Source organism: Polyodon spathula, chromosome 3 (assembly GCF_017654505.1).
Source record: "Polyodon spathula isolate WHYD16114869_AA chromosome 3, ASM1765450v1, whole genome shotgun sequence".
NCBI classification, from domain to species: Eukaryota; Metazoa; Chordata; class Actinopteri; order Acipenseriformes; family Polyodontidae; genus Polyodon; species Polyodon spathula.
Window position 1 is genome coordinate 88,304,233 of NC_054536.1, and position 27,395 is coordinate 88,331,627.

The following is a 27,395-nucleotide window of genomic DNA, read 5'->3' on the forward strand; positions in this document are numbered from 1 at the left end:
ATAACGATGGTAAAATAACTAACTTTCTACTGACTAGTTGCCACTAGGAAATTGTATTTTACATGAAATATTAGTTTGTTATATACATGCATAGTCTACACTCTAAAGATATTGGCTGTCGATGTATCCTGCTGTATGTTTTGAATGCCACACACAGCTCTTTGAAGTCTTCTGCTTGTACAGTAGCCTAAGGCACACTTTGCCTTTGAGAGTCATCACTGGCCTTTTTAGTGTAAAATGTTTCTGTAGTTCATATTGACAGCACTTCATATTGTATATCACTTTCTCCATGTTCCCTTTGGATACCACAATGGAAATATATACCATTAATACAACAAGTGTTGAGAGATCAAGCATTGAATAACTTTTTCATATGCAAACCTGTGCAGAGGGGATTTGGGAATCTATACTATAGTGCATTCATTCAAATTCAATAACAGAATGACCACATGAATTACACTGTTCGAATTTACACTGCATTGCTAAACTGATGTAGCGCTTGATCCAGGGAAAGTAATCTTCAAAATGTAGTTGTTTATTTAGGTTTAAACATTATTTTCCATACATTGACTGTATGGGAGCTGGTGGGTTATTCAGAAATCCTCATTCAGGGAATTACCGCAGTACTCCATGAACAATCTATGGTGTACCCATATATAATAATATACCAATACCAAAATGTCTGTACATATAAAATTAGAGCTACAAGTATCATAAAAAGTAGATCACACACCATATAGAACACTGATATCTCTGTTGCCAGAACTTTTTGTAAAGTCACCTATTAAAAAGAAAATACTTTGAGAAATGATGACACCATGAGGGCAGTGGCATTGTGTGGGTGCATCGGTGGCTCATCCATGCATTCTCCCTCAAGACATGGTGAAAGGCAATGCAAAACCCTTCAAACTGACCAAGTGGTTAGCATTAGAACTAAGCAGAAAAACACAGTATTTCACACTGGAGATAATGAAATAGACATACAGTAAAATATGAAATAAAACACACACCCTACATGTAATGCGCATAACTGCATTGCATTGATTAATATCTCTTGTGTATTACTGATGATGATGGTAAATATTACTGTATGTGCATTCAAAAAAAATAATTAAATAAAACATTTTTAGTGCATTTATACAGTGCATTTACACACAGGCTTACGATTATCAAAAAAGAAAAAGACACACAATATTGCATACACAATATAATTTACTGACAGGAAAATTTATATGAAAATCAATCAACCAAAACTGTTTCTAATGCAAGAACTACACAAACAACTTCAGAGACATTTAAAGTGATGCTTGCAGTATATAGGCCTACTAGTGCAATATTAACTCCAAAACAGAACTGAATGCAAAATCTGATCTAGTAAATCAACAGAAATACTACTAGAAAGTATTTTTTTTTTTTTTAATAGCATCTTAAAACCAAACAATCTTTGCTTAATTTACAACAGAGGGTCACAGAAAAGCTAGGTGGAATGTTCTAAAAAAAAAAAAAAAAAAAAAAAAATAGCCACCCACACAGTTAGAATATGGATTTTACATAATTATACTACACCATAGTGTGACAGAGTGCTCTTGTCACGTGTGTGGGTAACCGCTGTTTAAGCAATACAGAGAGACAATGGAGGTGGAGTTGAAACACCAGCACAGGCGTACAGGATTTATTAATACAAAACTGATTAAATAAAGGGGTCATGTGACGTTGCCAGCGATAGTAACGCACAGAGGACACATACAGCAAGCTGTACAAGAGGGAACATAAAACACAGTACAAAAACTACAAATAAAAAGTGCCACATAGGGCTAGCGCTACCCTTATAAATGAGGCGTCCCACTCCAGGAACCAGCTACACTACATAACCCTTGCTATACATTACATGGGATCACTATCCCCTCAACTAATCTACTGATGAGCCGGTATACAAATGACGATTCCTGCTACTTCATATGGCCTTGGCTGGGCATTGCCTTCACAAGCACCGTTTGCAGTTTCAGGGTTGCGTAGCTGTTGTTCTTTCAGCGCAGACCCTCTCCTCCTGAGTATGCACAGCTCCCCTCTACAGCATGGCGTTGCAGTTACCCAGAGCCACCTCCACCGGATGTTTTTAAACTGACAGACACTTGGTCAAGACCTGCCCACCTGCTGACTGAGGACCAGCGCATCCAATCACTTGCTGCCCTTCCCCTCAACAAAGCCTAGCAGGCAGCAAGTCTCAATCGAGCGCCTGTCTGTAAACAATAATTTAATGACACAAATCAACTCCAAAAAGACACACGATAAACCCATTCCCACATGCAAATTATACTAACACTAATTCCCAGCCACACACAGCCTGTAATGATTATTTCTTTTTTTTCCTAGTTCATGGAGAACAGACATAAGCCAGTTTGTTTGCTTTGGCTTTACTGTGGATGTTTTCAGGTCCACGTCAATTTTGGTAATATCAGCTACTTCCGCCCTCTAGCGGTCGGGTGAATTTTGTATGAGTCAACCATTGGAAGCATTTCTATATTTGATACGTGAAAATTGCATAATAAAAGGCTTGCAAATAATTCTGGATTTAAAGTACCTGTAATCCAAAAATAAATACTAGCAAGCAGATAGTCTGCAGAATAAAGATAAAAAGTCTTAAAGTGGCTTTTGAGGAATAGGCCTCTAATAAAATCTTGTAATGAAAAATAACAATCCAACAACTGAATTTCATTCCATTTATGAAGACTACAACATGCTCCTAGATCTTCTGTATGTTTAAAATTATAAGGCTCTTCCTCTTTTCTGCCATGGGTTCTAATATTGCCCTAGAGCTAATGTACATTTAATCATAATTTTAGATGTACATAAAATCCCCACCACAGACTTCCATTTATAAATAAACACTTATTTCTTTTACACATTTTGCTGGTGAGTATGGTGTTACAATGGTCTAAGAACACAACAAAAGTCTTCAAAATACATTGTTTTTCTTCCATTAACCGATTTTGAAAATACGAATCAATTCATGTTTCAGTTGTAATTACCGGATTCTACGATCCGGTTGCTGAAAGTCAAATTTTCACCACAATTTATGTTTTTTAATAATCATGCGCAGATAATGCCTGTGGGGAAATATCACAGCTCACGTGAATAAAAAAAAAAAAAAAACTGTCTAGAAGTAGTTGCTCTGTGCATTAATGATTCAGGGTTAGGTTCAGGTAATCAAGACGTTGAGTTTGTTTCGGATCAGATGATACAGACTTTGCAGTCTGACCGATTGCACTTTCCTGTTTTTTTTTTTTGTTTGTTTTTTTTTTTTAACAATTATTTTTATTAATTTTCCTATTTTTCTCCCTATTTTTTTGGAACGTCCAATTATTATCCAACCTGGCTCACCGCTGCAACCCCTGAACTAGCTCGGGAGAGACGAAGACGCGCACTCGCGTCCTCCAAAATGAGTGCTGTCAGCCGTCCGCTTTTTTTTTCAATTTCCAAGCTACAGGGCGCATCCTGCACATAGATGCGCCACTTGGGAGCCCCCACGCTTTCCTGTTACGCTACAATTCACTTTTTTCTTTTTTGTATTAAACGTTTTAATACTACAGTGCTAGTTTGGATGTTAATTTCTTATTTTGTGTTGTGTTTTCACACTAAAGATTATTTTAGTGGACCGAAAATTTATACATTTTTTAAATGTAGCGACTTATATTTTAGCGCTTTTGACCTAAAAATGTGTTTTTTCATGATGTGGGTTTGCACTGGATACTGTCTATCTAATGTTAAAAATTTCCCCCTTAACGACAACCCCCCTAGTATTCGATAAATATAACTAATTGTTGTAGTGTTTTGTGTTTCTATTCTCTGAATAGCTGTTTTCTTTCTTTTATGTCAAGATCCTAATCACACGTGTATTTTCTTTTTTTTTTTTTGTGAGTTTTCTGGGTTACTGGGATAAAAACAAAACAAATGTGTACTTTTTGAAGTGTGACATGGACGCCAGATGTGTTCCAGCTAAATCTACACTGAAGAGTTTGATCCAAATCTAAAAACAGTGCATCATCAAGTATAAATCCTCTGCCACCATGCAGCACTAATGGGGATTCAAGGGTCACAATTTCTACATTTAACTTTTCCAACAATCATAAACGTGAGCTTAGACAACTAGTCATTTATATATGTTTATCTTCTCTGTAGATTTTACCTTGTAATAATGGTTCAACTGTTCCAATGTATTCATCAAATGGATAACTAAGCTTTTGGTTTAAGGTTTAACTTGCAGTATTTTTAACTGTGGGCCAAGTTCCATTATATTGTCAACGGTTTAAAAGAAAAATATATAACAAAAGGGTAACTTGGGAAAAAAACACAGCAGGATAAGTTGATCATTAAAGGAAATGTATTACATCAATGAATAGTATTGTTTTAGGAACCAGGGACAAAGTACCAAATATAAATTAAATTACACTTTTTAGGTAGAGATCCACTAAGATTTAATGAAACAAAAAAGGGCTGTAATTCATAACAAGCACCGTAGCATAAGCTTGTGTTGGTACAAAATGTCAAGTCAAATCAACATCTGGTGCCTTACCTGCTGATAAGCTTGATATATGGTATCAAATAAAAATGCCTGGGGCATTTCACTAGCTCTGTATTTAGCACGCTCCAGTGAATGGTCCAAGCAGCCCTCCGATGTTGTGGCAATCACAGTGGAAACAAGGGGTCGGGTGGCTCCAGCTGCCTGCAAAATATTGGATAAATTTTGATTTAGAATTACATGGGTGAAAATTACATATCCTTCCCTACAATCAGAAAGACAGACCTGTCAATTGTAATGGGAGCTCAGTGTCCACATCACTGATTTGCAAACTTTTAATATGCTTTAGAAGTTTTCTAAATTGTAAGATTAAATATAAATTGAAATTCCAAATGAAACCCATATTCAATGATGCATACAAGTAGGTGCTAATCTGCTCATTCTTCATTTAATTAAAATGAGTCTTCAAGCAAAAATACATTACAGCAAGTGTCCTCTTCGTTGACAGTCAATACTGTGATATTTTTCAAAGATTTCAATTTCAATTGTACATCAAAATGTATATTATTGACTAATATCCATACCAAAGTGATTACATGCAAACTACAAGATAATCTGAATTTACAGCACACCGAACAGAAGATTCCAAACACAGGTCAGTCTGGCTTTTCATTAAAGTTTTGATTAGGAGCTAGGATAGCAAAATACAGAATACATTCTGTAAACATTAGCATACTTCTTCGGTTTATAATGTCCAATACTTTTCTGAAATTTTAGAAAAGTATTGGACATGTCAGCCACTATTATCATACTAGTATTAGTATTATCACAGTATTTAACTGGCTTAATCTCGAAAGAGAGTTTGACATTGGGCTGCAAGCTTCAATTCTGTGGATTCTGTACCTTGAACTAAAACAATTATATATATATATATATATACATATTTGAAGGTCACATATTGATGCCAAAAAGTTGTCAAAGGTGCCGGCCTAACTGACATGTTAATGCACTCCAGCTTTTCTACTCACTGCTCATTTTCTAATTCCTGGAAGGACAAAATAAATCAAAAGAAAGAATACTGATGCCGTTGAATGAGGTTTCCAATTGAACAACACCCTTTGCTCTCGCACTGAACCCAAGAAGCCAAATTTACAAATGACTTCCCTTCTCAGCAAATGATACCAAACCACTAATGGGTTTTAGAACTCTACTTGGAGTCTTGCTAATTCTGGTCCTCCTTCCAGATGGAGGCCCCAGCAATTGCCATGTCCCCAAGAGTACAATCAGCCTATATTAGCTAACTCCCTATCACAGAACTATGCACAAGGCCACAGCGTCCCAAATTGTTTATTTAAACAGTGGGGTGGTTCTCTCCTTATTTGAACTCCTCAACGAAACAGCAACAAGTAGTATAAACTACGGATGGGTCAGTATACCGGTTTTTCGGTTTACCGCAGTTTAGGTACATTACGGTATTAATACTGTTTCTTTTATTCTACACCACAATTATCGTAATTCCTTTAAACAACGGTTAATGCATTTTTCAACTGAAAACACGCTTCTTCTAAATCAAGTGATGGTACTAGCAGCTTTAGCAAAGTGTCTGACAAAGATTAAAGATCTTTTTGTGAACTGATATTGTATTTTGATAATTGTTTTGAATGAAACTGTCAACGACACAGAATACACATTTCAACTGCTGCTTTCTGTTACCCAAAGCTTGCTGCACCAGCTGCTTTTGGCTGCTGTCTTTCTGACATCACATGGAACTTTTAGAGAAAAGCCTTCTCCAAACCTTGCAGTACAGCACACATTTTCAATATGCTATATTTACATAAGTCTAGATAATCAATTAAACATTACTTTATTGTAAAATGATACATCACTTACAACAGATTTAGTACATTATGTTTGTTTAAATAATCAACTTATTTATTTAATATAGCGCTGACAAGGCTGTTTATGGCTTCATTGTATAATGATAAAATGTAATTCGCTTCCGCTAACAAGGTGGCAGCAGTAGTTTTAGTGATTATTTGCAGGTCACTCGTGATCTTTGCATCATCCCTTTGGTTCACAGCCACTGCCAGTTTCCCACAGTAACATTTCAAGCTTACTTGTGCAATGCAGTGACATGTAGCTATAAATCCAATAACACGTTTTAGTATTAAAATACTTTTTATACGTTAAAATGTTTTAACAAACTATAGCACCACGTCATTTTGAGCAAATAATAGACCTTAATACTGTTGTAGTGTAACATTGAGAGTGTACAACTGTAATAACTTTATTTATTATTTTTAAATTCTGATTATCTTTCTAAAAAAGAAACGTACCAAGTTATTTGGCATAATAAAATACTAAATACCACACGTTTAAATCATTCCATGAAAGGAGGTATGATTTGTTAGTGTTATTTTTGTGAATTACAGTAATTTAAGTGATTTACATTAGTCTTTCTTCATTTAAGCCTTTATTTTATAAATGATGTACTGTATACCATGATATTAAGGTTACCACTGTATTTTTTTTAACGATTATCATACCAGGCAAATTTTATACCGGACCATCCCTAGTATAAACAGAAAGCAGTAGATACTAGTTCAAATTTCTGATATGCGTATGATTTTCATATTACCAATTTAATGCATCTCCTGGTGGTCCAGAGAGATTGCTTTTTGTGCTCCCTTGGGCTAAGGAGGCAAATCATCAGTGACCCCTACTGGGGAGGTGCCAGACGTGCACTAATGCAGACTTCCCAGGCCGTGCTACAACTTTATATTATAATTTGTTTTAATATTATAACTGCTTGCACAGATATTATGAAAATAAACCACAGCTTCCTGCAAAAACATTTACTATGGGAAATCTTTATTCATTTATTCCTTTGTTGGTGGTGTGACGGGGTATGTCCTGCACCTTTGTTTATTTTCTTTTGTTTCGTATTATTGTTTAATGTATTTGTGTTGTTACTATTTTAGTTAAAAGCAGTTTGCTTCTCGTCTCTGCCAAAATATATCCTGTGAGAATGCGTGGTCGGCAGCTCATAATTTATTGACAAACTGGCTGTCCACCACGTTCATTAAAAAAAAAAAAAAAAAAACCCATGCAGAATGTGGTCTAGGGATAAACAAGGTAATTGACAACCAGTTAATCCCTCAGCCACTGTGTGCTGGGAGGTTAGTTGCGGAGTACAGGAGAAAGGAGACAGAGAGAAAGTAAGAACAAAGAAACTAAAAACAATTGCTACTCATGCTGGATTAAGACCAGCACGATATTTGTTTGAATTATTGTGCCTATTTATTTGGCCACTGTGCCGTTTTGTTTGTGTTGCTTTTGTTTACTAAAGAAAGAGCACACGTGTGTCTCACACCACAGTCTCAGGCCAGGAGAGCTACTGCGGGGAAAATTATTATAATAATATTTTTGTTGGTAACTGCACTGTGCAGAGGTGGGACACTACACCGGCGACTGACCCTTTTGGAAGGAAAAGGAATTGCCACCTGACCACAAAAAGAAGGGGAGGAGCAGCCATTCCCAGAAGCAAGCAGGGAAGCAGTCTCCAGTAATATACCAGGATGACAACTGGGATGCCGACATCCAAACTCTCTGGGCCTCAGGATGGGGCTTCGCCTACGAGGAGGGGTAGCCCGAGCGTCCAGCGACCAAGAGGGGTGAGCCCGAGTATCCCGCACCCAAGAGAGGGAAGACTAAGCGTCCAGCACCCAAGAGGCCTTGAATATCCCTTGGAGCACAGTCAAGACAATGATTAAGAAGTGGAAGGTGTATGGCATCACCAAGACTCTGCCTAGATCAGGCCGTCCCTCCAAACTGAATGACCGAGCAAGAAGGAGACTGAACAGAGAGTCTACTAAGAGGTACAGGCTTTTATGGCCAAGACTGGTCAAAGTGTGCATGTGACAACAATATCCCAAGCACTCCACAAATCTGGCCTGTATGGTAGGGTGGGAAGAAGGAAGCCCACCTTGAATCCCATTTGAAGCATGCAAAAAAACACTCAGGAGATTCTGTAGCCATGTGGCAAAAAGTTTTGTGGTCTGACGAAACTAAAATGGAACTTTTTGGCCTAAATGCAAAGCGTTATGTTGCACAAACCCAACACAGCATATCAGCCAAAGAACACGACCCCTATCCAAAGCACACAGTCAAAACTATACTGGAGTGTCTAAGAAACAAAAAGGTGAGTGGCCCAGTCAGAGCCCTGACCTAAATCGAAAATTTGTGGCATGACTTGAAGATTGCTGTCCATCAACACTCCCCAAGGAACTTGCCAGAGCTTGAACAGTTTTGTAAAGAAGAATGGTCAAATATGGCCAAATCTAGGTGTACAAAGTTGGTAGAGACCTATCCCAACAGACTCACAGCTGTAATTGCTGCCAAAGGTGATTCCACCAAGTATTAACTCAGGGGAGTGGAGACTTATCCAATTATGATCTTTCAGTTTTGTATTTTTAATTTCTAAATTTCTCAATAAAAACTTTTTTCCCCTTAACAGTGTGGAGTACTGTGTGTAGATAAGTAGAAAAAAATCCTCATTTAAATGCATGAAACTCTGAGGCACTGACACAACAAAATGTGAAAAAAAGTTCAAGGGGGTGTAGACTTTCTATAGGCACTGCATATATGCAAACATTGCACTAGTTCAAATACAGCACAATGAAAATGTAACCCAAAGTGACCAAGAATGGCAATAAGATTAACATCATACTACCTTTTTTTTTATTAAAAAAATGTGTCGTGATTTATCCCAGAGCATAACACAATCAATTTTGTGCCCCAAATCAGAAAGCTACTGCCATCAAGATTTCCTTTATTAATATATTATTTTTGGTTTGTAAATGTATGTTAAAATGTTACCAATCATTTCCACAGATTAGGCAAGGTTACAGATCACAGCTGTCTCTTAGGGATTCTGTCTAAATCAGCTTTGGCTTAGAGCCTAGCAACAGGTCATAATTACTGTAGGATGATTAATTTTTCCCTCCATTCTATTTTATAAGAATTGTTACCACATGTAAATGCCTGGAAAATATGTGTACACAAATCAAATGGGTGGCAATGGCAAACATCCACAGCCACATTTACTGTCTGAACAAATTGAACAGAACTAGCCGTCAGTCCCTGTATTTCTGCTGGTAGAAACGTGCATGTTTCTGCACCAAAACTTAATTATAACACTACTGCAAGTCTCTCAGCCACATAACTACGCCTATTGTCTCTGAAATGTAGGCACTAAAATTACTACCTAGTATCTAAATGTTGATGCTGCTTCAAAGTTAAGACTGATTACAGACAATTAGAGCTTTTTTTTCACATCTGTAATTAGTCATTATTATTTCTTAAAACTCTTAATGCATATGTGGGTGAAAACTTAGTGTGCCTTCAACAACACCAAATAAAAAATATCAGTAGAAGTAAAATTGTTGACAGAATTAAACTAACTGGTTCCTGTAGGATTGACAGGCAAAATCAAGTAACAATTGGAAGGATTTGAGGTTGATCAGTTCACATCAAAGCCTCACTGGTAGAATTGCAGGCACTGGAATCTTTTTGGATAGTGGTAACTTTGGGAGGCTGAAGCCCAAGTTCATCGCTTGTTGTAAATTTTTTTAATAACTGTTTTTGTTTCTCAGCTATTGACTAACGAAAAACTAACAAGAAGCCAGGTTGTTTTTTGTTGTTCATTTTTCAACTTATGAATAACAAAAAACAAACTAGTTAAATGTTCTCATTTTTCAGCTCTTGAATAACATTATTATTAATTAGTCAAAGAATTTAAAACAAGACAAATTTCACTCTTACTTTATCTTTATACAGTCGGCGCTGCTTTATCAGGATGCCTTGGGAGAAGTTAAAATATCCTAAATAAACGTCTGTCACAGTTAAACGAGAGGAATCTGAGATGAACTTAATTGTACTTTTTTGTTTAAATTAAAAAAAAAAGAATGGAATTACATCACATTATGAATAAACGTTAAATACAACATTTAAAATGAGTCAATAGCTTTTTGCTTTTTTCCTAAACAAAATTAATCTTTTTTTTATTTATTTATTTTATTTATTTCTACATGAAATTAAAAATAATAAAATTCCATCTTATCACAAGCGAGGCACCTGCGATGCTGATACGCCAACTGTACACCGACTGTACAAGGATGTGCTTGGGTGACTGAAGCATAAGCACTGGACAAACTCTGAGCTACACATTCTCATCTGTCCTGAAGGTTTGAGCTGTAAGGGACCTCCCAATTAATATTATGAAGAACTGATCAATAACAATTGTTTTTTCTCAACAATTCTCTGTAACTGAGTACAAACACTCAGTTACAGGATAAAGGATCAAAACTGATTATATAAAAAAAACAAATCTAACCTGCTGTATGGTGCACCCTATGCTGCAGACATTTACAGCACTGAAAACAAACTAAAGGAGAGTTAGCATTGTTTTGTATGAAACTACACTTACTTTATCTGGAGCTACATTTCAGTTTCTCCAAGTCAGTGTTAATACATGATAATGCAATGAATACACTTTTCAACAATGTAAAGGGGATTGGCTTAAGCAGTTCCTTCCCCTACCTGCTACCTCAGAACAAGCTGACCTCATCTGCAATACAGATCTGGATAATCTGGATAAGAGGTATAGTTGACCTTAAATACCAAATTAGGCCCTTTGTGCTGCAGAGGAAATAGTAATGGTAGCCTTTATATGCATGACAGAGAAGTTTATGATCAACACACAATTCCTCAAAAACATATTACTGTAAAACATACTGATGTGCATGCTTATTTATACATAAACAGTTTTCTTTAGATGGATAAACCTAAACACATAATAGAGTTCTGAAGTTTAAATATTGTCATTTCAAGCTAACCCTGATGTTCTTCACTGACCCCATATGCAACTTCTGTTTTTACTTTTAAGATTATTAACAGAAAATACTGGGTGGAGTTAGTCTGGGATTTTAAACTCCCTGAAGCTTCTGTATTGTCTACTACAGACTGGTTGTTCAAATGACCACTCTGGCTGGGAACATCATCTTAGGCACAATGCAGGGAAGGGAACACGGCCAACAACACTACACATATATTTAGTATTCATTATTTTTGGAACATTTTAAATTGTCACACTCATGTTTTGGGGTAAATAAGGTGAATATATGGTTTTTACTCCAAGCGGAAGAAGCTTAAACTGACCAAAGAGGCTCAAGATGGAAAATCTGGAGGAAAAACATATTACAGGTAAAGAAAGGGAGTGGCTTACTTGCAGGAAGGTACACTTCTTTTAAAAGTACATACCCCATGATCTTTAGCTGCGGTGGCTATCTTAAGAAGCAGATCTTCCTCCACAAAAGGTCTTACTGCATCATGGATGATGACGACTTCAGGTTTTGTCAGCTTGTAATCATACACCTGGCTGTCCGTAAAGACTTTGAGGCCATTGAAAATTGATCTGTGCCGTGTTTGTCCTCCAGTAACCAATGTAATTCTTTTGTGACTATATTTGTGAATAATAGCCCTCATCAAATCAATGCACTCTTTTGCCACAACAACAATGATGCTTTGAATCCAATTAATTCTGTAAAAAAAAAAAATGACAATGTTTAGTGTTGCTTTATAGTTATGGGGCATGTTATATTGCTGTGTTTTGTAATTGTAGTTCAATCAATTAACTGTACTGCCTAAGCTACATTGTATTATTATTATTATTATTATTATTATTATTATTATTATTATTATTATTATTAAATATTGAAAAAGAGCAAAAAAGACCCAGGGATAAAATCTGTATGGCTTTCCATACCTAATGATTGCTACATGTGTATTATTTGTGGCAGTTGATAACAGCAGAACGAATAAAAGAATGGTAAAGCTACATGTCACGCAACATTCAGTCATTTGAGCCATAATACACACAGCCATGATACACTTAATTACTTTTAAACAGGTGATGCATTCGAGGCAGACAAATCACTCAGGCGACTACACAGTAAATGACCGCGTAGTTTTAACTTTAAGATGCTACATGCCTATACCGGGGTTGGAGTACTCGTTCTGATAAATTTATTTTAAAATTAATTCAGTTTAAATCGCCTGACTCCTCCATTAGATAAGTTGCAGAACTGTTTCATTTCTGCAAATTCCCACTTGACTGCAAATGACAGTGCAAGCAGTTGTTTAAAATGTATGATCTAGTCTTGAGTCATATCGAAAGAAAACAAAATTACACAGCGACTCGTAACGCAAGGTTAACGGTTTGTTACCTGATCAGTGAAAAGTCCCATTAAAGTAAAAATAATTGAAAATACACCTTTTTCGATTGCAGGCTCATTCATTCATTCACATTCACTTATCTTTGGAAAAACTGAGATGGGATCAGGTTTCACAGGGACAGGATATTAATTTGGTCTGTGAAGGTCCTAAACCTTAATCTCCAAGAAATAAAACTACCGGTTTCACTCCACTGACAACAAAATATGTCCGAATATCAGGAAATACGTCTGATCTCTGCTGTAGTGTAGCAGTCGATATTTTTATAATACTCTACGGTACATTACAGGATGACGATTTTTAAAAGCATCAATTGAGCTGAGAAGTCATCCGTATTGATTACCTCTCGAAAGCTTCAATTGTGAAGCTTATCAATGGTCTCTCCAAAAAATCACAAAACTGCTTGGGGGTTGACAGTCCCATTCTTTCCCCAGACCCTCCCGCTGGTAGCACTACAGCCACCGGGAAACCGACCATTCTGCTACCGCTGTAGATGCAATTCAAAGCGGACTCGGTTGTAATGTGAGTCGGTGGATTGATGGCCCTGTGGGTACATTTTCTGTCGGTTTCCATACAGAGAAGCTGTGGGAACAGAAAAGTTACTTAGACAAAAAAAAGGCAATACGATCATTCTAACAATTACAATAATCGTAAATAACTACTTATTACCACAAGCGTCCTTGTTTGCTTTAGGGATAATAAAGTCGCAGCAGCTGCATGGAATAATTCTGCAGTGATCTGGTAGGCGAACGACAACTAAGTCAGCCTGATAATGCAGCAATGCGGTGTGGGTATAGTCTGTGAATGTGGGTCGTGTATAGCGGGTCCGTTCAACTTAACACTTTGTATGTTTAAAAAAAAAACACCTATTTAATTTAGGGAAAAAAAAAAAATCATGCAACTAATAATTTGGCAGTGGAATTCCATAGAAAGAAATAAACGTTTTTTTTTTTTTTTTTTCAGTAACTAGGTGTTGATTATGTCTAGTGTTTTGTGTGTGCTTTGCTTGTAATGAATACATATAATAAACGAATACATTGATACAGTGCGATAGGCTATATCTATTTGAAGCATTTGTGTCCTGATTGCCATTTAATTTATATTAGTGAAGACAGCATGTGCAGCATTTATGTTTGACAGTATGCTATAATTTGAATGTTTTCATAAAATGATATTGCCGTCAAGACCATACCCACATACCGTTGCTCAAGTGAATAATATAATATGAATTAACTGTTAGGCTACCATATTTACAAATGCGCTGTATTTTGAATCCTACATAAATTATACCAGGCTGGAAATGGGTTCCACCTACTGTAACCAAATCTGGTGTAGAAAGTGTCCAGTCCCTATAGGGTTGTTAAAACTTAACAGCTGGCAAAACTGCAGCCTGTCGATTAATTTTAGTATACTATCTAGAAAATAGAGGTTGATAAATATTAATAAACAGGAATTACACAAAAAAGTGATGGCAGAGTTCCATTTCAGATTAGATGTTACATGTTCCACTCAACCATCCAGACTTACTTTGACTTCACAAATCATTTAAAGGTGTTCGTATTTCATAGTTCAAGTAAGTCTCTACAAGTGAGATGAATGAGAATTACTTTGTTGTCCAAATCCTCACATAAAATCTAAATATTGGAATTCCAACAGGAATACTAAATGTGTCTCAGTTTGGTCCTGTATATAGGCTTTGCCCCCCTTCTACCCACCACTCTCTTTTGTTTTGCAAATCTTCCTTGTTTAAGGATATGAAGATTCCAGTTCAAGATACCATCATGAAGATATTACTGGCAGATGTTTATTGGCATGAATTGGAATGCCTATGTCCTCTTAATTGTCTCTTCAGTATTCAAGTATCAAGCACCTGCCAATCCAAAACAGTAAAAACAAACAGCTTCATTGTTCTTTACAAGTAATGTTATTTTGTTATGCATGCCAAGGATTACATTTGTGAGTCTGATGTCATTTGGAATGTACTAATGCTTTGAGAAATGCAGTCCAAGATAATTAATTTGAGTGTGTGCATGTTTTATAATTTTCAGTCATCACAGTGTTGGGTAAATCATGAATATTTAAATTTTAATGGAGAAAATTCATTTGATTATATGTGCATTTATTGGGTAAATATGACCCCTGCTTCATTGACTGTTACATATTGTCACCACCAAGAACCATCAGGGAAAGGGTTGACTGCTGCAGTATGTCTTCAAATAAAACACAGCCGAAAATCAGTGTAAACTAAAAAACACAATTATGTAAACAACAGCACAAGTGTATTTAGAGTTTTATTTCAAACTGCAAAACATTTAGAATCAAAATGTGATTGATTGGACCCAGCACCCTGCTGTAATTAGCATAAAAACTGTCACATAACTAGACAATATTTGTGCTAAAAATTGTGAGGCCTTTATTCTTCCATCGTGTTGTATATTTATTTTCCTCCCAATAATTTACAAGATATATATTTTAATAAATAAAAGTATCCACAAAAACATTATGTGTAACTCATTGTTTACTGTTCTGGTCAATACAGTCTGTTCACATATTCAGTGTTAAGTTAATTAATGCACTGAATGACATCTTTCAGGTGTCGGATTCCTCTCCAGCCATTGTCTTCCTCCATTCATTATCATTTGCTTCCAATAGTTCCTGGCATGGTCAGTAGTCCTGTCTTAAAACTTGAAGTGTGCCTTTTGTAAAATAAAAAGCAAACACAGTTTTTCTGTACGGTTTGCAATTTGATTGAAACAGATGGAAAATGTGTAACTTTATGTATATAGATTATGAAAGATGGTTCTTATTTTAAAGGTTTATAGCCCCTTTTAAGCAAACCCAGAGACAAGAATGATATTTTTAACAGCACTTTTGTACCTTATTTTATTAATTACAGAATAAAATAAAAAAGGGCAAAACCAAAACACTAACTCACTCAAGGAGTACGAATTACACTTTTTTCAGTTCTTAAACTAATCAACTGGACTGCTAAGCTGTTTATCAGTTACAAAACATACATGACACAGCACAAACAAAAAGGTTCACACACTACCCCCTTTTTTTGTTTTGTTTTAAACCACACAGGTCTCTTCACCGTGACAGCCTCTCTCTTCACACAGACTGGAGACTGCCCAGAACAAACATTTAACAGAAAAATGAATTATATCTTTGGCTGTGCGAACACAGCCACACCCCCACCTTTCTCTAGCAGCAACAGAAATTAGCCCTATCCCTGCCAATCCCCAACACATTTCTTCCAGGCAAAGATCCACTCTGCCACACATCCTTCCCTTTGTGCGCAGCACACTGGTCTTTCCAAGGCCACTTCACCCCCCCTCCTTTAAAACCCATCCTCCCTCCCTCAAGTCCCACATTGTCCCTCTGCACCCTTTGTGGGCGGACATGAGGGCGGAATGATCCATTCTCTGGTGACCTCGGGATGGGATCGCGAATCTGCGACATGGGACCCAAACAGGGTGACAGTGGTGACTGACGCACAGGCTGGTACCCTGGTGGGTGCAGCAGAAGGCAGAGGTGAGAGTCTGCTCTGGTGCAATGACATTTGATCCTCCAGGGGGAACATAGTGGAGGCAGGGGAACGTATGTGACGTCAGCCGACTGTGCCATGACGTCTGGAGTTTCAGGAGGAGCGGAGTAGGAGACCAGGCGAACACAGCCACAACCCCACCTTTCCCTGGCAGGAACAGAAATTAACCCTAACCCTAATCCTCAACACATTTCTTCCAGGCAGAGATCCTCTCTGCCACAAGATGTATTTTCTGAAACAGCAACTGTTGTGGTTGCCTTGCATTATGCAGGAGATCACTGAACCAACATTGGCAGAAAGGAGTCAATTTTTTGGATACTGGGTACTTCCTGATGACAAATGTTATGAGAAATTGAAAGACCAATGCATCAGAGTTCAGACAAATGCCTCCCATCTGATGGCCAAAGGACACCTTATTGAACTTTCTGTCACAGACTAGATCATGCTGACAAGCTCGAAATTTGGTTGCAAGTCATGTTTTATTATATATCAAAAACCAGTGGTCTTGTGGATTTTTGTGAGTATTTGTTGCTGTTAGTTAACACAGACAACTTCATCATCCATTATCTTAGCATCTGCAATATCCCCGTAAATGATCACAGGAATTTAACAGCTGTTTAGTGGATTTCTTTAGAAATTGTAGAAAGTTGTATCACAGTCTCTACTCTACTACTTTAGCGGCTGTCATGAACCTCTATTTCAGACTTACTTTAAAAAACAATAAAAACCAAAGTCGTACCTAATTCTTAAACAGTACAAAAAGTTGATCTGTTTTGGATCATAGGTTTTATTTTATAAATTGGTCAAATGTAAGGGTATGAGGAAACACAAAAAAGACAAAGTGAAACTTTGCAATGCAATGATCCATTCATATAATGAGACATCATGGCTGGAGATGAGTTGCGTGATCAAACTACTGCACAGCAATCTTATAGTGCTTTGACTGTCAGGAGCTGCAAATTTTTGCAGAAGGTAATCACATTTCATATTAAAAAGTGATCATATTATTCAACACTAGGTTATTTTAAAAAATTGTACCAATTCCATGCTGCAACTATTTAAAAAAAATCCTCTTCTAATCACTTGGCTTTATAATTTTGTTGACAGATTAATTGCTGAAGTGTCACGATTGCAAAATGAGGCTCATTAAAAAAGGGCCTGGCCTCTGTGTGCAAAGCATTTCAAGATGACATTCAACATATTTTGCAAGATATGACCTTGTACACAATAGTATAATAGTAGGGAGTTTCAGTAGATGCCATATTCAGACATGTGTTTAATGGTGAAAGCATAATATTTCAAGATACAGTATGTAACATATATTCACATAGAAAACATACAATGGGACACTGTTACTTTGACAAAATGTGAAAAAGGCAATTCGGACAAGGAAAAGGATGGTTTTGTTATTACAAATACTGACCAATGAAAAAGAAAATATAATTGAACAGTGATAGGATCTTGTTGTGTCTACTCTTACCTAAAAACTGGAACCCTGGGTACTGGACCACTAGTTATAATACATCTGTAGTTAAATCATTATAGCAGTATAAAACTACAGGGAACTACTCAGAACCATTTTTAACACAAATCAAAAAGATCGACAGAAAATCCTAACCAAGATGATGATTATACTGACGGAATGTCTGCCTGACTCATAAATCTTTACAAAGGATTAAATAAACCTCAGGCTACAGTTTTATGTCAATGAAGCTGAAACTCAACCCTTTGCAACTTTATAGTAGAAATATTATAACACTATCATTACTTTTCCTAATTGAAAGAAATCCCACACCTTTTTGTAACTTTTGCAGTCTTCATTTCAAAGTGTTGCCAAATATTCAATGAAGCACTTTAAGCAAATGTGGAAATACGCATTTTGTATGCTTGAATTGGTATTCTGAATCAAAAAAATATCTAATATGAACATGCCCCCACCCCCTCCTGATATCTAATTAATCAAATAACTTCACTTGCCATTAACCCTTAGATAAACAATCAGTAAGGCCTGGATCCAGAGAGAGCACAGTGAAGCAGATGAACACAATAATGCACAATAACATCTCAAACGTCAAATACAAAGAGTTTATTACAATATGCTGTACATTAGCTGTTTTTTTTTAAACAAATGATATGGGGTTGATCTGATCAACCTATACCCCACCAAGGTAAGCTACAGCTTGATTTTATTTGAGTATTTTACAGCACTGGGAAATCACCCTTGACTGATTGCATCAGGCACCTAATTGGTTGTCCCAGGCTTACACCTGAGAGAAGGTGGTTGATGAACAGCCCCCAGTGCTGTTAAATGCTCCAATACAATGTGGCCTGTCCCAGCGGGGCGTATGTTGATAAAATCGAACCTTGAGGATGTTTATGATTTTAATTTGGCCATAAAATGAAATAACTCATTATAAAATGGCCCTTGATAAAATTGAGTTTGACCCCCCCTGCCATAGGCCATTATAAGAATTGAAAAAGAGGAGGTCTGTTCGGATGTAAATAAACACCCATCGACCAACTTGACATGGAAGTCGAGTCTGATTAGCCAAATTAGACAGTCAGGAGGAAAATCAAGTTTGTTGGTTACATACACACCCCACCACAGCTGTAAATTGAAAATATGACCTATCAGTATCATGAAATGGTTGATAATTGTGTTCACCGTGTAGATAGAGTAAGATAAATAGAATGGGCACCCTAACATTGCATAAGGGTCAACATACAGTATGTATGGAGTATAGAGTCCACTGCACGGTGATCATGTACCTGTATGAAGCAAGAAATTGTACAGCAGGAAAGAGGTAACCACCATGTGACGATAAGATTAACTTCCTTGTTTAACAATGCACTGCTTGCTTTTCAGGCTAGCCGAGAAATCACTTTTACTTGAGAAATGAGAAATGATGTATCAAAATGAATCAGTCAAATCAGTTGATTTTTTGGGGGATAATCTTATACCTTGCTTAAGGTAACATTAGGGCCATAAGGCTCCTATTGAAATACATGTATGTGTTGTATTTGACATCAGAATGATGGATCCAAGAAGCATGGCTCCACTATTCAAATTCTTTCTGAATTCTCAGATGACCTTGGCCTAGAACTCTGGCTAAAATCATTCACATTAAAGAGGACAAACCAAAGTTGAGGTTCAGAATATATACTGCAGCCAAAAATGTTGTATTTTTGTATTGCATATTGTATTATGGGCTGACAAGCTAATTTTTGTATGATTTTGAGGACTACTATAACTCATTGGTTTGCTTGCAGTTTATGTTAATATGTGTACAGAAATAAAATGAATTGAGAAATAATCATTTTGTAATATAGAAAAAAATAAAATTGACAGGAGACCAAAGTTATATTAATACTTAAATAGAAATATTTATTTTCGCAAAGAGCTTGTGGTTCCAAGATTGCACATTAACAAAAACATATATAGTTATCATTTCACTATACAAGACATAACTGTCTTTAATAGTACAGTATATTAAAAACAAACACCTGTTTTCAACAGATTGTTAACAGAGATGGCTTTTAGTTAAGAGAATGCTATAAAAACAAACAAGCTTTACAATACAAAAATATAAAAAAAAAAATGAAAAAAACAAGCAAAAAAAAAAAAAAAAAAAACATATATTACATTATATACAGTATTTAAATTCTTAATTCCAGCTGCAAAACTTAAGAATTTCTTTGGACCACAACAAAAAAATATATTTGAGAATTCTAATGACCATGTGTTTTTCATTAAATAATAACATTGAGTAAAATAAATATGTAATTTAGGTCTGCTTCTATGTGTCTGTTTACTGTAGAAATGAAACAGTTTCAGTAAAAGGCTTATTTTAATTATATCAGAGCTTTCATATTGTTACGAACTACTAATAAATTGCATTGTTAACAACACATTGAAACTAGTATACTCAGAATTGGCTAGCAAAGATTAAAATAATTCTGCACTAAACAGACAAGAATGAAAGTTATTATGTTTTATGGCTCCACTGTGACTAAAACTGACTTCCGACCATAACAGGTTTGGAATGAACGATAAGCCCAAGCAATTTTGTGGTACACGTTAGAGAGGTCTGCATTCTTTCTTTCTTAGATCATGCATTGATCTGATAAGCTAGAACTTCATAGTATTTTTATTTGATGATTATAAATGAAGCTCATGTCTGATCTGCAAATAGAATATCTGTTTAATTAAAATGTGGGTACAACGAATAAGAGCATCTCAAAGACCTTTGTACACAGTTAAGTACTTGTCATTAAGTATCATGGTTATTTTTAATTAGCTTCTGACCTTCCCACTTGGTTCAAATACCTTTCTATATCTCATAGTTTAGAGTAGTGTTCCAGTCTGGTGTTCGTAACCTCAGCTAATACCTCACAGCACCGTAAAAGCTGTAAATCAAAGATGTCAAACAACTGACTGTAGGGTTCATAGGTACACACTGCCATTCTATCACATGTCCCATTAGGGTCAGACATTTCACACAAAAAAATAAAATAAAAAAAATAATTAGAAATTTCTGTTTACAGAGTGGTTACAGTCACAGTTCAGTTTTTGTCTTCTGATTCATGCCAGTTAACTTTGTGCTTGCCCGTCTTGCCTGATCGCTTCTTCCCTCTGTGATTATGAATGGGCTTTGGTGGAGACGACACCTCAAAATTGTGGCTGGATTCATTGTGTTGCCTGGAGTACCTCTTACACTTGCAGGATGTGACCACAGTTATTTTGTAAGTTCTTGTGCTCCCGTTTTGGCACTGGAGTTGGATGCGTTGGGTGCGGGTCTTGTCTGTGACGCATCGCCACTCCTGAGCGTTTCTTCTGCTCCAGTACTTTCTGCCATAGCCACCACCAATCCAGTTGGGCAACATATGAGCAGGCAGACACTCACCAGCACAAACCAGCTCCTTCACAGGGTTAATGCTTGTGCATTGCCCATCTGAGATGTACTTGGTGGATCTGAGTTCTCTGCAGCCAACCTGAGCCTGGTCTGTGGAAGCCAAACAAAAACATACCTTTAGTCCTTCAAACTGAAACTGATAAATCAAAGATGGACTGATTAGATTCATATTAAAACCAATGTTATCTTAACTAAAGTTTATGAAAGTATTCAATATGTAATAGAGATAACAATGTAATACCTTAACGAATGACTGTGCAGTGTCTCAAGGTATTCAACATTCAAAATATAAGCTGAGATTTCCTCTCCAGCTAAATTCACTCCCATGAAAAGAGACACACCTACATTTGCTGAATACTGTCTAATCTACTTTTTCATCAGTCATGTCTGGGTGTCTGCTGATTTCTATGTAATGTGCACTGTTTTTGCCAAACATATTTCATGACATTGTGTAATAACTGATCTTATCCCTTTTTGTGAGCACACCCTTGTGAGGTTATTTTTGTGTGTGTGTGTGTGTGTGTGTGTGTGTGTGTGTGTGTGTGTGTGTGTGTGTGTGTGTGTGTGTGATGTATTTTATTACATTGTACCTACTGTAACTATATATTTTATGCATTTATTCATTAACCAGAAAATAACCAACCGGTACCGATAGTCATGTTATAAAGTTTTCCTGGCAATATGACCAACAACATCTTGAGCCTTTAAGAACTGTCCCCATTATGAATTAAAATAAAGTGCACATCCTAATGATAAGATCTGACATGACTGTCATATAGGTATTTGAAATGTGTAAATTGAGTAGATTCCTAATAGCCTTTAATGGTTAAACAGCCCATGTGTCCAAGAAAGTGTGCTTTTTAATCATGCAACTGCCCTATATAAAACAGAATACAAATATGTAACTTTTTTTTTTTTTTTTTTTTTTTTTTTAACTACAATGTATTTAAAGAATGCAGTGTTCTGCTTTGTCTGTCTTCAGACTGCTAATCTCTAAATAATACTGTGTTCCATATTTGAAATAAATTGTGAAATGTATATATATTTATACACACACACACACGTCAAAATACGTGTATCTTAAAGATCCGTTGCAAAAAAAGTAATCCCTTTCGACACAGAACAGGTTAGTATGTGCTTGGAGAAGGGCGCATTTTCTTCCGGGAAACGTTTAATTTCGTTCGGCATCTCACTTCACAATACTGCACACCTGTCAGAGTTTAGTTTAGCTTTAGATCTATCTATCTGTCTGTCTATCTATCTCTATCTATACATTACAGTGAAGAATAACAATAGTGAAAATAAATACATTAATAAAACACCTTACCATTTTGATCAGTTCCATAACCGCCTAAGTGTCTTCCTCCATTTCTCGCCTGGTTTAATGTACCGTTATTAGGATTCTCCTGCACAGGATTAACCACGCGTGGATATTGAATCTCTGTAGCATCGTTTTTGAAAGCCAAACAGTTTATCAGCAAAACACAAACTAGGATTAAAATGTGGCATTCAATACTGTGCAGAGGCATGGCTGTATCCCTAACTCTAAAAACGTAGTAAATGATCAGCACCAACGGTATTGGGATTACTATTGCTTGCTCTCCTTATATACCCGTGGTTGTTTCTGGCATTCATTCATGTGTAAAGTTTCAGAATGAAAGTAGGCGTGATCCATACGACCACACCCACAAGCCAGTCGTCAAATAGGAATGGCAACTGCAAAGATGAGTACCTGACTGCTGTGTCAGTACTGTTGTAAAGAGATACACCTTCCGAGTGGCAGAATTATTATTACAGTGACACGTCTTAAACGTTAATGTAAGCAATGCATTATTAATCAATGTTATATGTTATTGCATCCATATCGATAATAAGTGTGTTTGCATATACAGTGTGTGTGTGTGTGTGTGTGTTTATATATATATATATATATATATATATATATATATATATATATATATATATATATATATATATATATATATATAAAGAGATCTGTATTTCCTTAATGGAAACATATCTTCTGTTAATGTGGTGTGTACAAGTTCAGCAATTACAACTTTGACCATCTGAACTGAGTGCCAAGGGCATTGAAAAACAATACTGTACTGTACTGTAGATAAAACACTTTTGCTTATTCTTAGAACTTTACATGTAGAACATTTGCAATCAGAAATGTGACCTAGCAAAGGTATGCAGTAGTTTATTTGTAGAGTTGTATTATAAATATTTGCATACCCTAACTGGAATTTAAAAATGGGTATGTACGTAAAAGTCCTAAATGTATTTTCCAGAGGTATCAACTATATCTTAAATAGTATGTAGATGACAATAATATGACAATGGACTAAGTTATTCATTTATTTATTGTAAATGTTATGCTTGCAAAAGTTTTTAGTAATCATTAATTAGAAATTAAGCCAAGCCTTTGCAAAGCAAAATCCTTCTGGAGAGGCACAAAGAAGTCATTTTTTTTTCAAGGGCAGTGTAGAAGTGTAGGTAGGGCAGTGAATTTGCACTAAAGTTTAACAAACTATTGTACCACTACCACACAGCTGCTCTATAATAATACGAACTATAATAAAGTGTGCTTTACTGATTACAAGCAGTAAAACAATAGCTGAAACAGAAAACAGTGAGTCGAGTGTCTACATATTATGGCACTAATTTACAAAGACATGGAATAAATACACGTGCTTCAGCAGCATTTGAAAATTACAAAAACATATATAACTTGGAGTTTGAAAATGAAACTGACATAATATTTTAGTGCATGAACAGACAAATCATAGAATTCTGATTGTTTTAAAGTGAAAATTCCGCCCACCCACAATGAAAGAGAATAAACACAAAAAAGGTGTTTTTCACAATTTCCAAACCATAAACTACGACTTCTAATAAATGAACTGTTTTGTGAATAATTAATATAACTGTCTCTGGCAATAGTGAGTGGACAAGTACAGTATAAACTTTATATTTAAAATACATTCCAGACTGCCCTGTTCTCACGTTCTTCAGGGGACATATTCACAACCATTGGCAACTCAAACGATTTATAATTTTTTTTTTTTTTTTTTTTTTTTTTTTCAGCCAGCCATGAAGATAATTGATTGGCACCTGGAGTTAAAACTGCATGACCCTGTACTGGAGATTAGGTTTGAAACTCATTACCTGCATCAGATTTGGTTTGCATTTTGAACGGGTTCTCACACACATTGTGACTCTTGTTTTGTTATAAACAAATACATTATTATGAATGAAACCATTATAAAAGGCACTGGCTTTTATTTCATCTGCTACTTCTACTGCTGCTTATGATTCAATTTGACACTGAGCTTCCTAGTTCAGTCACTGTCCTTCCAGTCACATTGTGTGCTATAAGGGTCAATCAGTGATGGACATCAGTACTCCCTTATGCAGACCTTTCATCAATACAAGTAAAGGCAATATTCTATACTGATCCAGGTACATTTCAGAGAAATGATCCAAACTGTATTTGTTTGTAGACTAGCTTCATACTTACTAACTATTACTTTTGTCAGGAACCTTGCTAATGTCTGCCTTAATAACAATGGATACTGAATGTTTAAAATCCCATTATATTGGCACATTAATTACCAGTGGAACACATGACAGGAGCACTCTTCATATCTGTCAAGGGACTCTAGCATCCCTTTTTTGTGGCTCTGTCAATAAGAGTCACAATTCTGCCACACTCTGGTCACACTTAACTAAAACACATATGTTTACAGGGTCGCGGTGAGCTGGACCCTAATCCAGCAGACACAGGGTGCAAGGCAGGACTACACCGTGGATGGGACGCCAGTCCATTGCAGGGCACCGCACACACCCACAAACACACAGAGGACAATTTAGAATGACCAATCAACCTGAACAGCATGTCTTTGGACTGTGGGAGGAAACCCATATGAACACAGGCAGACCCCTAGGCCGGAATTGAACCCAGGACCCTTCAGTTTTTTTTTTTTAATGTAAGCTCATGAAAAACACATTCAGCATTTACAAATATTAATTAAAAAATGACCAATACTCAATTATAATAAAAGTAAAACTTGTATGGCAGTATTTGCCAACAAAATAAACAAATCAACTGTGCAAAGTAGTATTTTAATCCACCCCCTAAAAGCTGCAGTATGTTTGAATGTTTCTAGAATAGTTTAACTCTACATTGCTAAAAACATTATTTCATAAGATATGATTTTTGGCCTGTGTACTGTGAAAAGCTATATCAAATGAACAACAGATAAATGCCTTCTATACAGTGTTTTGACAAAACCTATGTGCATTTGCCTTTCTATGGGATGTGTACCCAAAAGAACTTCAATTGGAAACTATGACATTACAACAATGTATTTTAATTTGTAAAAGCGACACTTCGGAAAAGAATTGGATTTGAATGTAAAAGCAAATTACTGTCCTTTACTGGCTCACTTCTACCAAGGGTCCCAACATTTTTAATTACTAGGTTATTTAAATGTATTTGATTACATTTGCAGTTGATTAGACTTAGGAGCAAATCAATCACATATAAATAAATCATTCTGCAACAGGAAACAGATGGGCTTTTCAATGTTTAACTCTTTGAACCAGATGCCTCATTTTCAAAGTTTGGTCATTTAGGTTGACTAAAACTCCATTAATAAAGCTCTGAACCCCAAAAAGGATATCACACTTTGCCACATTTACTTCAACAGCATCATTTAACTGAGCAAAACAGAGCATTACATTTCTTCTAAGATACAAAAGCAAAGCAGACGTATACTTTTGAAACTGGTAAAAGTGAGGACTCTTTTCTTACTAGAGAGGTCTGCAGTTACATGTGGAATTAAAATGTCTTAAGACTCCGAAACATGCACTCTTTAATATAATTTATTTGTAGAGTACCCAGTCTAGTTAAGAGATGCACCCACTGTATCTTTGTGAATCAATAATGAACTGTATTTATGTATCACAAAAATACTAATTAAGGACATTGTTCCTTTTATTTTTTTTTTCATTGCAGAGACAAGTCAAGAATCTAACAGTTCATTAAAAACATAAAAAACTTAAGCATATTTGATTGGTAACTATATTTTTGTTTACATCTTTACATCATGCCCAGTATCCACTAACCTTACAGCGCCCTTAATGTGACCTGAATTTTAATACTCCAAAACAGGCTTTCCTGATTTATATGAAATGTAATCCACATGAATACCCCATATGGGACTGTAATCATATCTTCTACATTTTGTGAGATTTCATAATATCCCTGTCCAATTAGATTTTTTTTTTTTTTTTATAAAGAGATAAACCTTTCCTTAAAAGAGACTTGTATTTCAGTGAAAAAGAAAACCACAATCCCAAGGGATGATGTTTGAATTTGGATGGAAAGGCTTTGCTGTAAAAGCACTGGGATCTTTTTTTTTTTTGGGGGGGGGGGGGGTGGGGGGGGGGTGGTAGGATTAAAAGATCAATCACACTGCAGTATATATGATACGCTGGAGCATCAATTTGTACTTTTCAAAAACCGGAAATATGAGATTGCCTTTTTAAAGTGCTCAATAGCCACAATGGCTGTGACATATAGGTCTAGAAAGAGAAAGATAATAGACTGCTAGGTGAAAAAGTGAGTTATGGGTATATTGACAGGATACATGGCATGATCGAGTCCATTACCAGGAAAGAGCATACACTGCAATAGAGGGTGGAGCTGCTTGATGAGAGCTGGACAATAGGGAATGAAGCAAAAAGAACAAAGGAATAGGAAAGCCATGGGCTTGTGGAAATCAGTCTATATCCCTGAGGAGCCTTACTGTAACAGACAGTCCAGATCATGAATGTGCTTCAGTTCTGAAGTGACACTTTAATTTGTTTTTTAAAAAAAAACTCTATATCCCACAGTGCCCAGCTGAGAAGTTGGCTGCCTCCTTGATTTTTCTCGATTAAAAATGTTCTTGGGTATAAAATATAGACCATTTAGATGAAGAAAAAAATACACCCAGGTAATCTGTTTCAGGAATACTCTTTATTCAGCAACATAAAAAGAGTAAGACATTGTTTTATTTGCTATTATTTGTTTCAATGGGAAGAATGTTAATGTTACAAAACTAACAAGAAGCAA

At 36.0% G+C, this 27,395-nt stretch overlaps 2 protein-coding genes across 3 annotated transcripts in view; both read right to left on the minus strand.

The window, feature by feature from the left end:
* The window catches only part of crppa (CDP-L-ribitol pyrophosphorylase A), a 64,405-nt gene extending 50,814 nt beyond the window's left edge, over nt 1-13,591 (minus strand). For both annotated transcript variants that reach the window (XM_041246278.1, XM_041246279.1), the window contains exons 1-4: nt 13,481-13,591; nt 13,155-13,393; nt 11,840-12,119; nt 4,574-4,723 (exon numbers count right to left, since the gene is read on the minus strand). In XM_041246278.1, the coding sequence (XP_041102212.1) occupies nt 4,574-4,723; nt 11,840-12,119; nt 13,155-13,384 (660 nt within the window). In that variant the 5' untranslated portion in view covers nt 13,385-13,393; nt 13,481-13,591. The remainder of the gene's footprint in view (nt 1-4,573; nt 4,724-11,839; nt 12,120-13,154; nt 13,394-13,480) is intronic.
* Nucleotides 13,592-20,005: 6,414 nt separating this feature from the next.
* Nucleotides 20,006-22,891, minus strand: LOC121313589 (sclerostin domain-containing protein 1-like). Its single transcript, XM_041246280.1, has 2 exons — nt 22,599-22,891; nt 20,006-21,361 (listed from the first exon to the last, which is right to left on the minus strand). Exons 1-2 carry the CDS (start codon nt 22,798-22,800, stop codon nt 20,922-20,924), a joined length of 642 nt encoding a protein of 213 aa, XP_041102214.1. The 5' UTR covers nt 22,801-22,891; the 3' UTR covers nt 20,006-20,921.
* Between the last annotated feature and the right edge of the window lie 4,504 nt (nt 22,892-27,395).